This window comes from Mustela lutreola, chromosome 4 (genome assembly GCF_030435805.1).
Source record: "Mustela lutreola isolate mMusLut2 chromosome 4, mMusLut2.pri, whole genome shotgun sequence".
NCBI classification, from domain to species: Eukaryota; Metazoa; Chordata; class Mammalia; order Carnivora; family Mustelidae; genus Mustela; species Mustela lutreola.
Window position 1 is genome coordinate 56,164,843 of NC_081293.1, and position 13,943 is coordinate 56,178,785.

Below are 13,943 nucleotides of genomic sequence, written 5' to 3' on the forward strand. Positions count from 1 at the left end.
CGTGGGCATCTCGGCTGTGCTCGCCCACTGGAAAATAGGTCAGCGGCAGCCGGTTAAAATGACAGTGTGGTTTGGTCTGCGCCCCTGCCCTCCCGCCTCCTAATTGGGTCCCCTCCCTGGGGCGCCGACCTTGCCCAACAGAGCCTTGGTTTTGCCTTTGGCCCTGCCAGCTTTCAGGGGAGGCTTCTGTCTCCTTTGGCCCGGGGCGCTGTAACCACAGCACTCAGCCGTGGGGAGGTGGTGTGGGCCCCGGGCCTGCGGGAGCGGTGAGAGCCGGCTGGCTCCGCTGCGGTCTGGGGCCGAGGTTTGGGCAGCACACATGGGCTGGAGAAAAGCAAGATGGCCAAGTCTGGTCTGTGTCCTTGGGTTTCAAAACATGCTTCCTGGGTTTTTTTTCTTTACAAACAACCTAACGAAGAAAACCACTGGGCTTGGGTTCATTCAACAAGTGGGAACTCCACATGTCTGGGGGCAGGGTGTAGCGGTCAGCAAAGGAGCGGATTTTGAGTATTTCTTGGGGGTTCTCTCAGCATGGTTGGGTTTAGCTCCCTACATTTCACTTCCTTTCGGGTTTCCCGTTTTTCCATCTACAAACCCAGGGAATTGGGACTAATCTTCCTTCCCGGGGTCCCAAAACACAGAAATATTTAAAATCCACTGTGGGGGTCAAGCTGCAGCAAGGAGAGTGGGGGAAATTAGGCTTTCACGCTGAGCGGAGCTGCCAAGCTGGGTGCCCTGGGTGGCCAGAGCTGCTGCCCGGCCCAGAGGGGCCCTCCACGGAGCCTCAGCACTGACAGCTAGAGCCTCCACGGGGCCCAGCAACAGGGGAAGCGGCCATGCTCCATGAATGACGGGGACCAGTGGCAGGGACACGGCCAACCTAGCCATTCCAATGCTGGGCATCTATTATATGGGGAGCACCAGAGAGGGACACAAACATTTACATTCAGGATCTATATCACAGAAGGGAACTCATTAACTGCTCGGAAATCAGCCCAGCAGCCCCAAAATCCAGATCACGGGAGACTCCAGCCCAAAGTAAGGGTGTGGTTTGCGGTGTTAAATGAAAAACATAACGGGGCACAAACTGTTATATTACTCAGAACGTGAGCAACCCGGAAAGTGTTTAGGGGCAGACAAGTCTAAGGAGAAACATGCCAGGCCCCTCCGAGATGTTAATGACGGTGAACTCGGGATATGGCAAAATAAACAATTCAAATCGTTTTCTCTGTCCGTGTTCCCAATTTTTCACACCGCATGCATGATGCTTTTGTCATAAGAAACATAACCGGGTTCTTTTTCAATCACATGAAAGAAACGTTATGAGACAGACTTTGTCCTTAATCCTGTCCCTTCAGTGACATAGGACATTTGTCTTGGCTCTAAGACCAAGAGAACCTGTTCTCTGCCAAGGAGGCCAGGTGCCGGCCCAGCTGCTCTGCTGTACCAACTAGGTCAAGAGAGCAGGGTCTTGGCTAGCACTTGGAAAAGGGGGACTTGGTAGACCCTGGGCTTGACCTACTCCTGCCTGAGCGTGGTCTTGCCTGGAGGAAGGGAGGCACCTGTTGGCACAGCACGACCCAGCAATTCTACCTCTGGGAATCTAAAACAGTGAAAGGGGCAGCCTCTGGAGGATTCCTTCCCTGGAAGGCAATGACTGCCATTGGGGTCTGGCCCCAGCAGCTGGGTCAGAACCGGAGTGTGATGGGTGAGTATGTCAGGGTGGGCAGCTTTTTGCACCAGCCCCCCACAGCCATTGACCTTGCCAAGGTGTTCTGCCCATTGGATGGGGACCTAGGTTTTTGTCAACGATGTAAGGTTTGGATGCTTCCAGAGAATGCTTGGGACAAATCTTGGGAGGGGGGTAAAGGAGAGAGGAAGGAGATACTTACTGATGGCCCCATGGGCCCTGGCAGTCCTGGGGGCCCCAGGGGTCCGCTCGGTCCAGGGGGGCCTGGTGGCCCTGGTGGGCCTTGGATGCCGGCCTGGCCCTGTTCCCCCTGATGTTGGTGGAAACAAGAGTTAGAGGGAGAGCCCTGGGCCCAGGGACCGCCTCCCGTCCCAGTGCCATGCACCCGGTGAAGGGCCCGTGGTGGGCTCTGGTGGGCAGGCGGTGTGGCGTGATGGTGGTGAGGCTGTGGTGGCGACTGCATGCAGGGACCCGTGGTAGCAAGGAGATGGTCAAGACATTAGGTCCCCAAGAGTGGGGTGTGGGGAGAGTCCAGAGAGGACCGGCTGCACAAACAGCCCCGGAGCAAGAGCCCTGCTGGGGGCAGAGACAGAGGCGTGAGCAAGGTGTCCCTGCCCAATAGTGGGCACGCTCCGGGCCCACTCAGATGCCCGGATCTAGCTCAGGGGGTCCTCAGCCCGGCCTGCCTCAGCCCCTCCCTCCATGTGACGGTGACATCCTCTGGCTACGCTGGGCCTCCCAGGCATCAAATGACGGCAGCAGTTCTTTGTTTCTGCTGTCTGATTCTCTAACCCCAGTGTCCAAGGGGGTCCTTAGGTTAGAGGCCATGGAAGTTGGTTTGGCTCACTAAACAGTTGGACAAAAGATGTGGTGTATACATTTGGACTGGGGGCTTCTGATGTCACACCGGAAGCCCTGGCACAGGAGGCCCACATTCCCGAGGGCAGTCATACCCTTCAGGTGTGGCCTGGGTTCCCCAGGTGCCTCAGTCACCCTCCCCCATCCTTTCTGCCTGCGGCCTGCTTTGGTCTCTTCCGTCATCCATGCCCAGCCTCACAGGACAGTTGGGTTTGCAACCCTGAGCTTGGTTGACTTTGTCACTGTAAAGCACCGTATGCCTGCGTGGGTCTTCAGGAGAGTTCTTTCGTCCTGTCCCCACTCGTCAGTCAGCTGGTCTGAGCCCAGCCCCCGTCACCCACTGTGCCTGTGTCCAGGAGGGGCTGGAGACTCAGGGAGCTGGGGGTGGCATCGTGTTCCCTCAGGAGGAGGAGGAGAGAGCCTGGTCCATGTGATGCACCTCCTGGGGCTGGGGACCAACCGGGGTCATCCTAGATCTAGCCCAAAGCTGTCGTGTTGTTTTCTAAGTGAGCACTCCAGGGGCCATCTGGGCTCAGCTCCTGTGAGAAGGGGTCCATCCCTGCAGACAGACTAAAGCAGAAGAGCCTGACAGGTGTGCAAGCTCCAGGCTGGGCTGCTGGGAAACAAGGGTGGCCAGAACCGCAGGCTGGCCAGCCTTCTTGGTGAGCTCTCTGCAGCCCTCTGGGGCAGGAACAGGGGGCTGCAGTTTCCTGCTGGAGGAAAAGATGAGTAGAACGGGGTGAGCAACCTCAGGGCAAGAACTGGGAGATTCCAGCAGCACCTGCGGTCCCTCGCTGGGATGGGGTGTCCTAGTGCAGAGGGCACACAGCTCGGTCAGGCTGGGGCCCGGGCTCCATCCCCTCTACCCTCTGAGAAGACACTCAAAGGCACAGAGTGTCTGTGGGGGAGAGGCCCGGGGTAGAAATGGGTCATGAGGCCCATCGCACGGAAGAGAAAATAGGCTCAGAGAGGTTGAACTCCCTGGCTGAGAATCCCGTGGGGAGCTGGGACCCACACCTAGAACTCCAGACTGTTCTTAGTCATTCCAAATAAGCCCCCAGAAAAAAACCTGCTCACTGTCCAACTTTCTGCACTTTGGAAATGACCTCCAACACCATCTGCTAAGTACATCATATTTCATATAATTTCCTCTTTTGGCAAATGTTAGACTCAATATTTAAGTGTCTTACAGAGCCTGTAAAATCAATATTGGTTTATTGATAGGAAACGGACAGACCTTTTTACGTCCCATGATGGCTGGGGGCAGAAAAGCACTGTTCTCCAGGCAGACTCTATGGCGGGCCGAGCACGGGCCCCCACGCTTCCCTCTCTACTTTGGAAACCAGCTCAGAGCGGCACAGAAAGTTCTGGCTAGCCCATGCCTTGCTCTTGAAAAGGGAGGCCATAATGTGCAGGGGCCTGGATGGAGTTCTGGGCACCTCCTCAGTTTTTCTGTCCATAAGGTGGGCATGATGGGTGCCTAATGCAACTAAGGCCAGGAGATGGCTGCTGGGGGCTGAGGCGAGCGACAAGTCTGAGAGCAAGGACAGCTCTTCTGGAATGGGGTCTGACACGGGAGGGTTGGGTGACTGGGGGGGTTGGTGCTTCTCTGAGCTGCCAGGGGGCCCCCCAAAGGGCCGTGCTTGGAGTAAGAGCTGGGAGCCCATAAAGGCTCTCGAGGATTTGGCTTTTGTAATGGGATATGCGGGCTTGGGTAGCACACGTGTCATGTGTCCCTCTGTATTTTTAGCTGTTAATTGGAGGGATTTTTCAGCCTTGTTCAGTCAGATGCCTGAACTGCTGGACTCTGGGCTCCTGACTCTTGAGTGTGGCCAGATGGTGGCTCTGGGCCCTGCTGTCCAGCTTTCAGAGAGCATCTCTGAGCCCTGCCCCTTCCAGCATCCCCTCGGCCTTAGGGGTAACTCCTGCACAGTGTAAGGAGGGCTGGGGGCATAAGGACAGCTTTGGGCTGCCCAGCCTAGAATCCAGGTCCAACACCTATGCTGGCTCCCTAGCTCTCTTGTGTTCTGTTCTTTGTAACCTAGTCTTATCGCAGCCTCCTGGGTTCGTAAGGCAGGAAGAAGGAAGCAGTTGCTTATAACGATGACACCCCTGGTCGTGGGCTACATTCCCTCTGCAAATGCCCTCACTCCTCAAACCCAGGTTATAAGGGATCGGGTGGTAAGCCATCCTTTTCTAAATATAAAGGGTATAGGTCCAACTGACAGAGCCCTGAGTGTGGGGTCTAAAGTCTTGGTTCCCCAGCTTCCAGTTCTGCCCGTCTCGCTGTTTGTGTGACTTTGGGCACAAATTCACCCCTCTGGGCCTCAATCTGAGAACAGCACTGAAACAATGCCCGGAATAAGCGCTCTGCGAACAGCCCTATGCAGTAGAAACCGTTCATGTCCTCGTTTTACAAGTGAAAAAGCAGAGGCCCAGAGAGGTTAAGGCTTTTGTCCCCAATCCCACCGCTCAGAAGAGTCAGAGAAGCTCGGTGCTCTGCTATATCCTGGGTGCGTGACCTCAGGCAACGGCCTTCATGTCCCCAAAGCCTTGATTCCTCATCTCTGAAATAAGCACGATCGTGCCCACGTCGCAAAGCGAGCCAGAGAATGAAAGGAAATCAGACCTGTCAGATGTGCAGCGCGGGGGCCGGAACCCAGGGCTGGCTCTTGTAGCGGGGTGTTTCGAGGAGCCGTGGCGTGTGGTGTGTGGTGTTGGGGGGGTGTCCTGGGCTTGTGTACTTCCACATCTATGACACTCACGGGTCTGGTTTTGTCTAATTGACTTGAACTGAAGCAGAGCGAGGCTCTGCCCTTGTCTACAGTCCCAGCTGGCCCTCGGGGGCCCAGAGACCTGCCCAGCCCCTGGGGACGCCACGCATGGTCTGGACAAAGGGAAGGTGTCTACCTGGAAGGTCCGTCTTTTTATGACTGGGGGCGGAGCCAGACGCACTGAATTGAGGAGAGGCAGCAGCTGAGGAGAAAGATGAGTTGGAAGGCCAGAGGGCAAAGGCCAGAGATCGCAGGTGTTCAGAAGGATGCCGAATGTCGCCAGGAAGGCAGGGTGGCCAAGTGGGAGGCGAGGAGAGGAAGAGAGAAGAGTGATTAGCAGGCATGAGGCTTGGGGATGGAAGGCGTGGAGGGCACCCTCTCGCGGTTTGAGGGGCATAGCTCCGAGCTTGTCCTTGGAGGGCATGCCATCCCGGAAGGAGGAGTGTGGCCCTTGGGGAATCGGCCATCAGCACCCCCGACGGGGAGAGTGGTGCCCTGACACACAGCCCAACATTGCACCGCCGGCCCTGCCTGTGCCTGGTGGAGGACGGGGGCTGCTGGGCTGCGGGGGCGGGGGGGGGGCAGATACAGAGGCTCTGGGCAGAGCCACAGGACCAGCTAAATTGGTACTCGAAGCTAGGCGGGGGTGTGTGGCAACCTCTGGGCTCTTCTTCTGGTTGAACAAGAAAGGCTAGCGTCAGCAGATCTGGGAGGATGGTCAAGGGCAGTGCCAAGCTGGGCTCCCCGGGGGCTGAGCTGGCCGAGGGTGTGGCCTGTGTGGGCACAAGCTAAATGCTACCAAGGTCTGCCCCTGGGGCCGGTGGGTTTGGAAAATAAAGGCCAGGCAAGGATGTCTCCGGCATGTTCAACCACTTTTGGGGGAGAGGCCACGTTCAATTGCATTATCTAATGTGATTTTCATTTCTGGAAATTCTCCTTGCTTCCAGTTTTTCTACCAATGACAGCTGAGAGCCCCAAGCCTTTAGGAAATGGTTAGAGCCCATGTGAAAACAAAGATGGTGTATAATTGACCTCTGGTTTCTGAAAGCATTTTAACTCCCACAGAGCCCCTGGGATGAGTGTTAAGGACCAGGGGCCGCCTGGGCTGAGAACTGGGAGCCCACCCATGGTCTTTCCAGGTCCCTGCCACCTTTAGGGGCCATGGCTGCCCTGAGAGCCTGGCTACCTCCCACTGTGGGGCTCGGGGACGTGCAATGTTGGGCTGTGGTCTGGGGAGTCTCTCAGCAGAGAGGGGCCCGGAGACCTTCCAGAATCCACCAACCTTCAGGGTAATGATCTGGTTGGAGCGCAGAGCCGAGAGAGTGCTGCTCAGGTGCTCCTGGCGCGGGAGAGGACCGAGGTGGGAGACAGGGCGACCAGGGCGTGAGTGCGGGAGCCCACAGACATCACCTGCTTGACGCCTGCCCCAGGGTCCATCTGCCCTCCCTCCCCTCTCTGGGATGCTGCAGGCCTGGATCTCTCGTTATCCTGTGGGCCTGGAGGACGCCTACCCCTCCACCATTCCTACAGACCCTTTGGGAAACCAATAGGGCCCTCTTCCTAGATGCCCTCTTCCTACCCTCTTCCGGATCAACATGGGGTGCCCACTGCTTTGCCCCGCCCAACAGCTGAGCACCCAAATCTGAGGTCACCCCTGCCAGATTCATTCCCTCCCCTGCCAGGGCCATAACTTTGCTGCACTCCATGGCCGAGGTGCTCCTAGAGCCTTCTATTGCTGCTCTCTCTCTCTTCCTCCCCCTCCTCCTGCTGCCCCCACCTCCCCCTACATTCACTAAGGACCAGTGATGACATACTGCCAACATGTCTGCCGTTGTGTTGTCTTTTGTGCTGGGGACACTGTCTTTCTTTCAGATAGCATAACAATTCCGTGAGCCCATCGTTTCAAATCAGCACAGCTGACCTTCTGTTATTATACCAGGATCAGGCCAGCCGGAACCCCAGGGCCCCAGAGCACAGGCTGCCGACAGGCTCTGTCTGCACAGCTACCGGCTGGTACCCCCTTCCCGGGGCCCAGCCCTCCTTTGGCTTCAACCCCTGCCCCAGCTGTTTATGGGGAAGACCCCTGCAGCCTCTCGCTGGCCTGGGAAACCCAGGGGTCAGAGTGTGGGTGGTGAGACACTTCCCCGTGACCTTCTGGATTCGCGTGACTCTGGGCCTGACTGGTGCTTGTCTCTCCTCTTTCCCTGGTCTCCTTGCCTGACAGGGGCAGCAGCCAGGGAGGCCACACCGTGTGTATGCTTCTGGGCACAGTGAGGCCCGTGGCATAGGGATGGGCACCCAAAGACACTAGGGTCTGAGAGTGACGTGTTTCTGGTCCCAGCTCACTGGGGCTTTCACCGGGGGGCCCACATCTTCACCCTCCCTGTCCCAAGAATAACCCCTGGCTCCCAGTGCTCACGTCTGCAGCTTCCTAACAGGACTGCTGCAGGCTTTGGGCTCTACATCCAGGGGCAAAACAAGGCAAAGGAAGGAGCTGGGGCCTGGGCGGGGCGGGGCAGGGGGTACTGGGAGACCATCCTAGCTCAGAAACCCCCACCCTGTTTGGAGAAGACCTCCTCCAGTCCTAGGGAGGCAAAGCAGAGGCTCTAGCCTTGAATCAACACAGTTGGCCCTCAGCTATCTCCCACCATTGAGGTCTGGGTCATCTGCAACAGTGACTAACCCAAAAGTCCCTCTGATTCAGCCGGGGCAGGCTGCCAGACACGCACACCCAGACTCTCTCTCTCTCTCTCTCTCTCTCTCTCTCTCTCTCACTCACACACACACACACACATACACACACACCTGGCAGGGAGTCAGACTCATGGACTCACACAAGCTACATGGCCTTACAGAGAAGGCAACACGCAGAGGGGACATCGGGCCAGAAACCTGGAGTTCAGGTGCACGCACACGTTGGAAGGCTTGTAAGCAAACAGTCCTGAAGGCTGCCTTGCAGGGGCAAACACACGGAGACACGTGTAGGCAAACACGTGCCCACTGGAGACCAGCTCCGGTCAAGCACGCTACAGACCATCAGGCACACTTCTGGGGGCTACCTGCCCCCATGGCCACTGCTCTGGCTGCTGAGTGCAGGGGGGGCCTGGATGCCTCTAGTTTCCAAACTCTGGGGGTTCAGGGGCCCCCAGGTGGATGAGGCTGAACTGGGGGTGATGCTCCAGTAATGGATCTGTTTTAGGGGTTCACTTACCCGATGTGGGTACTCTCCACACTGACCCTGGGGAAGAAAGGGAGGGAAGGAGAAGAGGGCATTAGGCACTCGGGGGAAATTGTGCCTCAGGGACATCCCCAGGAGCACACGTCCTCTCTGCTCACCAGCCCTGTGCTGTTCGGGGCCGTAACTCCTGGAGGCAGGAGAGCTAAACCTCTCCCTCACCCATAGCTGGCAGCAGAGAAGAAACCCTGAAGGCCTGCTTGGACATGGCCCCGCGCAACGTAGGGCAGGATTCTGCTGTCCTATCCCACTTGCCATGACTGCAGTCAGGAGCCATGCTCCATGCCTGGCTGGAGATAGCAGAAAGGTCGGCCCTCTGGGTACCCCGTCCCTGCCCCAGCAGCCCTGAGCAGGAACCACTGGATGGGAAGTGCAGACACAGAGGTGAGCTATGGGCTCTGGGGGCCCTGGGAGATGCCTTCTCCGAGATGGGGGTGCCAGGTCTCTGTACTTTTCTCTTAAGGCCAGCCCAGCAGTGTCTCCATCAGAAATTTAAGGAAATGGAGAATGTATGAGGCCAGAGAGGGAGCCAGGCCAGTGGTTTACAAACAGATACCTCAAAACCTTAGAGTCTTATGGCGGCGCATCAGGAAGCACCTGGGGTAGAGAAGGAGTCCAGGGAGGCCGAGCTCCTGGCCACCGCTCCTCCCCAAGCACGGAACAAGCTCCAGAGCACCCTCCCTCTTCTTTCTCATCCACTGCACCACCCCCTAAGGCCCCCGGTTCTGTGGATAAACATGAACATTTGAACATAACCACTCCGGACCGCTTTCTTCTTTAGGGGAGCTGCTTCCTGCTATGAAAATTCTAGAAAACCTCCACCAAGCTTACCTTTTCTCCTTTTTGTCCTTGAGGTCCCTGTGAAGAGACAGAAATAGCAGAGTCAGAATGTGAAGCTAAGGCCACAGGGCCCCAAAGCCTTCCTGGGGTGGGGGGAATGTGAGGGTGCGGTACCCACCGGCTGTCCTCGGGGACCCGTCAGGCCCTGCGGGAGGAAGCACACATGGGTCAGTGGGCACACCGAGGCTGGGCAGGCTCAGAGGTGGGGGCCCCGCTGGGGCTCATGCTGGGACCGGCGCAAACACATGGAGTCATGAAGGCTGGCCTCCACCCACGGCCTGGTCCTCCAGTGCCCGAGACCTTTTAAGGGTTGTGGCCTGTCCAGGACGGCTCAGCTTCCTCCTCCATCAGTGGGTATGACTCGGTGACTTGCGCCCACACGTGGCCATGATGAAGAGCAGACGCCATCCCTCCTCTGTCCCTCCATGGCCCCCTCATGGGCCAGCCATGAAGGGGGGTGCATGGAGACCTCAGGTGGTTCTCTTTGCTATGGGCTGCCTTGCCTCACGCGTGCCCATCTTCTCATGGGGCCAAGAAGCTGAGGTCCAAAGCCACTAGGAGACCCTGCCGGCACATTCTGTCTTCCACCCAGCACTGCCTCAGCATGAAACCCACTGAGTCAGAAAGGCTTTGGGGTACATGGTTGGCAGTGGGGGGCGCTTTGGAGAAGCTTTTGGTGAAGAGAGGACCCAGGAGGTTGGACCCCTCAGAGGAACCTAAGTAGTCTTGGGGCTCCTTCTGGGGTGTCTTGTCAGGTTTGCAGGGTTGAGAAAGAAGCCTGGGTTCAGGGTGGACCCCTGTTCTTTGAGGAGGATGCAGGGTTCAGCTGGTTGTCTCAGGAGCTGACCTGAGGCTGGTGTGGAGGGAAGAGGGGAGGACATGTGCCTCATGCTTTGAAGACCTGCTCTGAGGCAGGCTTTCAGGATGTGCTGAACTCATACCCGCACTGGCCCCCCGAGAAGACGCTCATGTCTGCTCCACCTCCCAGACGAGGTAATGGAGAGGGGCCCTGAGGCTCAGTGAGCGGGGATGCTGGGACGAGAGCCCGGGTCTTCTGACGGCAAATGTCCAGCTGTTTCCACTCTGCCACGCTCTCCAAACTGGGCTGGGGCTCAGAAGGCAGGGCTTCTAGACTTGGCTGGAGCCACAGGCAGTGCCTCAGCCCCTGGGGCCCTGAGGTCCCTTTCAGCCACCATCCCGAGGGCCCGTGAGGCTCCATCTGCTGGACCCATCTCTTCAGGATCTCCCTGGAGGGGCCCCGACTTGTCAACTGGACCAACCACCAAATCGGGAAATTCCCAGCAGGTTCGCGGGAGGGGACAAGTGGACTTTGGGGCCACCCATGCGGCACTGTGACCCATGTGGTTGGCCAGGTATTCAGCACAAGGCCTGTCTACACCTTCCATTTGGTTCTGGGGGCTCCTCTGGGGTGGATGGGGCAGGGGCGATCCCCTTTTGAGGTGAGGACACAGGTTCAGCATGTGAATAAGGCCCAGGCCCCTGTGCTGCATGCCTAGCAGAGGGGAAGCCATCGGGGGATGGAGGTGAGTGGGAGACAGGCGGATGATAAGCAGGCCAAGATAATTACACTAGATGGTGTGTTGAATTAATAGCGAGGAGTCCCTGTGCCAAGCCAAACAGAAGCCTAATGGCTCTGGGGTCTGTCAGATGTTGATGGATGACTAAGAGGCAGACAGGAGATCTATCACACTGGTGTGGGCTCATGGGAGATGGGGTGTCCTCAGCCTTTCCCCCCGAAGTTAGCTCAGACCTCCAAAGACAGGGGAGACGCATGGGTGGTTCAGTGGGGTGGGGTGGCGGGATGGCAAAGGAAGTGCCCCCATAGAATGGTTCCTGTCCCTCAAGACAAAGGGCTCTGGCCGCAGAAAGGAAGGTGGTAAGGTCCCACCCCATGGGTCTCAGCCCCAGCTCGGTTATTTAAAAGCTGTGGAAGCTTGGGCAATATACTCAACCTCTCGGCGCCTCAGTCTCCCCTTTTGTAGAGTGGGGATGATAAGCTATCACAAGGATTACAGAGCAGGGCCTAGTTGACTATCATTATGACTTCTGGGTTGCCACAGATTGTGCTATGGTTAGCGTCGGGCCACAAGGAAAGGGAAGAAGGTGGCAGGGAGGGGTAGAGGGAAAAGCGCCCCAAACTCCTGACATCTGAACCCTAGCGCCTCTGGAACAATGGCAGCATGGGAAGGTTCCTGCCTTGGTCTCCACTGCTTCACACATGCACAGAGCAATGCTTGAGACAGGGGAGGGGCAACACGTCATGTACCTGCAGTGGGGGTGGCCGTGATGGACAGGAAAGCTGGATGGACACCTGGGTTCCAAAGCCCGCTCTTCCATCCATGGCCCCCAGAACCTCACTGCCCTTTTTCCAGCTCTGTGGATATTTTAAGGGCTTGCCTGCCTCAGGGCCTTTGCATATGCTGTTCTCCCATGTCCAGATGCTCTTTCCCTTCCTTTTTCTTTTAGTTAAACCCTCATCCCTTGGGCCGCAGTTCATGTCTTTATCAGAAAGTCTCTCTGACTCTTAACCCCCGGTGACATGCTGTAACATGGAGGTTTCTCAGGCTACCAGGCATCGCCTTTTTATAGCACTGTGCCAAGGTAATTTGTCAATTATGCATCAGATTGTTCAAATGCATGCTTCCCCTCTTGACGGTGAGCTCCAGGATGGCAAGGACAGTGTTTCCCTTATACCTGGGACCTGGCACAGTGCCCAGAGTAGTGCGGATACTCAATAAGAATGTGTCCAGGGAAGGCAGGAGGCAGGGGGATAGGGAAGGAGAAAAGGAAAGAAAGAGGAAGAGAGGCCATAAAACGTGGAAGGAGGGAAGGAATTAGAGAATTGGGTTTGGATCCTGTTTCCGAGGCTCCCTAGCTGTGTGACTTAAGGCAAGTTCCTTAGCGTCTCTGAGCTTCAGTTCCCACTGCTCTCAGGGGGCTACTCGTAGGACCTGGAGCACAAGACTTATGCTGAGGATGAGGGAGATGAGGCACGCATAGTACTTAGCTCTGTGCCCACCTCATAGAAAACCCTCAGTGAGTGTGAACTGGGTCCGAGTTAACCAGACAAGCTAAAGCCCAGAGGGAGATGAGTTGCCTGCCAAGAGTCCCATGCAATGTAGGGGGAGCTGGGGGAAAGGCCAGGTCTCCTTTCCCATCCACAAAGTTAGCCACCTCTTTCGACGGGCAGAGTTTCTGCCTCCCGTGCCATGGCTGCACCCCGGTTGTGAGTGGAGAGTGTCCTCATGTCTGCACTTGGAGCAAGACACACACCAGAACCGCGCTGGGCAGGGAGGCGGGGAACCTTGCCATGCTGCACATTCCAGGCCCTTCCGCAGGAGGGAGGGTCCTCCCAATGTAGAGGTGACCACCCGGCGAGGCTGGATAGCATCCCAGCCTGGGACTGGCTCATCTACTCTTAATGGGCCATCCCTTCCACTGAGAACTGGCCTCCTCCCCTGGAGTGGGCGGCTCCTGACAAGGGGCGGCTCTCCCTTCTGGAAGGAGGGGCCTGGGGAGATCAGAGAGACAGGAAATCCCTATACAAGGCTTTGCTGAAAGTGGAAAGGGTGGGAAGGAAGGTGGGGGCAAGTCGGCTTTGTGCCTAGCTGGGGCAGGAGCACGGAGAGTCCTGGGGCAGCCCCAAGCAGGGCAGGGTCTGGCTAAGAGGAAATCCGGTTGCAGAGAAAGTGCTAGATGCTCCCCCCATGCTGAGTTTACATTCAGCTCTGAGGCAAAGGCGTGGCACTTTGGGAGCACCTGCCTCCACTGTGGGACACTGGCGACCTTGGACCTCTCTGGACCATCTCTTCCTCCTTTTTCAGGCAGAGAAGCCCCCTGCCTGCCTCTCCCCACCGTGTTCACGTGAGGACCTGGGGGATATGTTGTACACAGCTGGGAGTGACTGTGGGGGCAGCCGCTGGATGGTCCCTGGGGGTCTCCTTCGCTGAGTGGCGCTTGGCTGCAGACCATGAGGGCTAGGCTGGCCACCCCCCCCCCCACCACCCCCAAAGGGAAAGCAGGAAAGCTGAGGTCTTACCATCTCCCCTTTGGGTCCGGGGTGGCCCTGGAAGGAGAAGAGTGTGAGCGCAGGTTCACTGCACCCCAAAGCCCCTGCCATGCCCTCTCTCCATCACCCACTGCTCATTTGCCCACGTCTCTCTTCCTCACCTGTCCTCTCGCTCCCCTGGACCCACTGGCTCAGGCTTGGGCACCTGCCCGCCACCCTTCGCTGGATCTTACTTAACAGCCGCCAGCCCCCCAAGAACCCTGCTCCGTGCACACACCCCGGGCCGCTTGGAGGCAGGCCGGGTCCTGGGAGCTGAGTGGGAAAGGCCACCAGACCCCTCGCTGTGCTCAGCTCTGGCCTGCAGTGGGGGACGGCCAGGCGGGCGGCCAGACCCTCATCAGGGGGCCGCCAGTGGCTCAGGGTTGAGGTGAGGGCGAGGCTCTCACTGCCTTCCCTGGTCATCTCTGAGGGTCAGAGGGCCAGAGCACTCCCCTAGCTCACCCCCTCCGAGGAGTG

General features: G+C 57.6%; 1 protein-coding gene across 8 annotated transcripts in view; it reads right to left on the reverse strand.

Moving 5' to 3' along the window:
* COL13A1 (collagen type XIII alpha 1 chain) overlaps window positions 1-13,943 on the reverse strand; it is an 83,616-nt gene that overhangs the window by 49,594 nt on the left and 20,079 nt on the right. For all 8 annotated transcript variants that reach the window (XM_059170055.1, XM_059170051.1, XM_059170054.1 and 5 more), the window contains 6 exons: window positions 13,458-13,484; window positions 9,516-9,542; window positions 9,389-9,415; window positions 8,534-8,560; window positions 5,459-5,524; window positions 1,893-2,000 (listed from right to left, as the gene is read on the reverse strand). In XM_059170055.1, coding sequence (XP_059026038.1) covers window positions 1,893-2,000; window positions 5,459-5,524; window positions 8,534-8,560; window positions 9,389-9,415; window positions 9,516-9,542; window positions 13,458-13,484 — 282 coding nt within the window. The remainder of the gene's footprint in view (window positions 1-1,892; window positions 2,001-5,458; window positions 5,525-8,533; window positions 8,561-9,388; window positions 9,416-9,515; window positions 9,543-13,457; window positions 13,485-13,943) is intronic.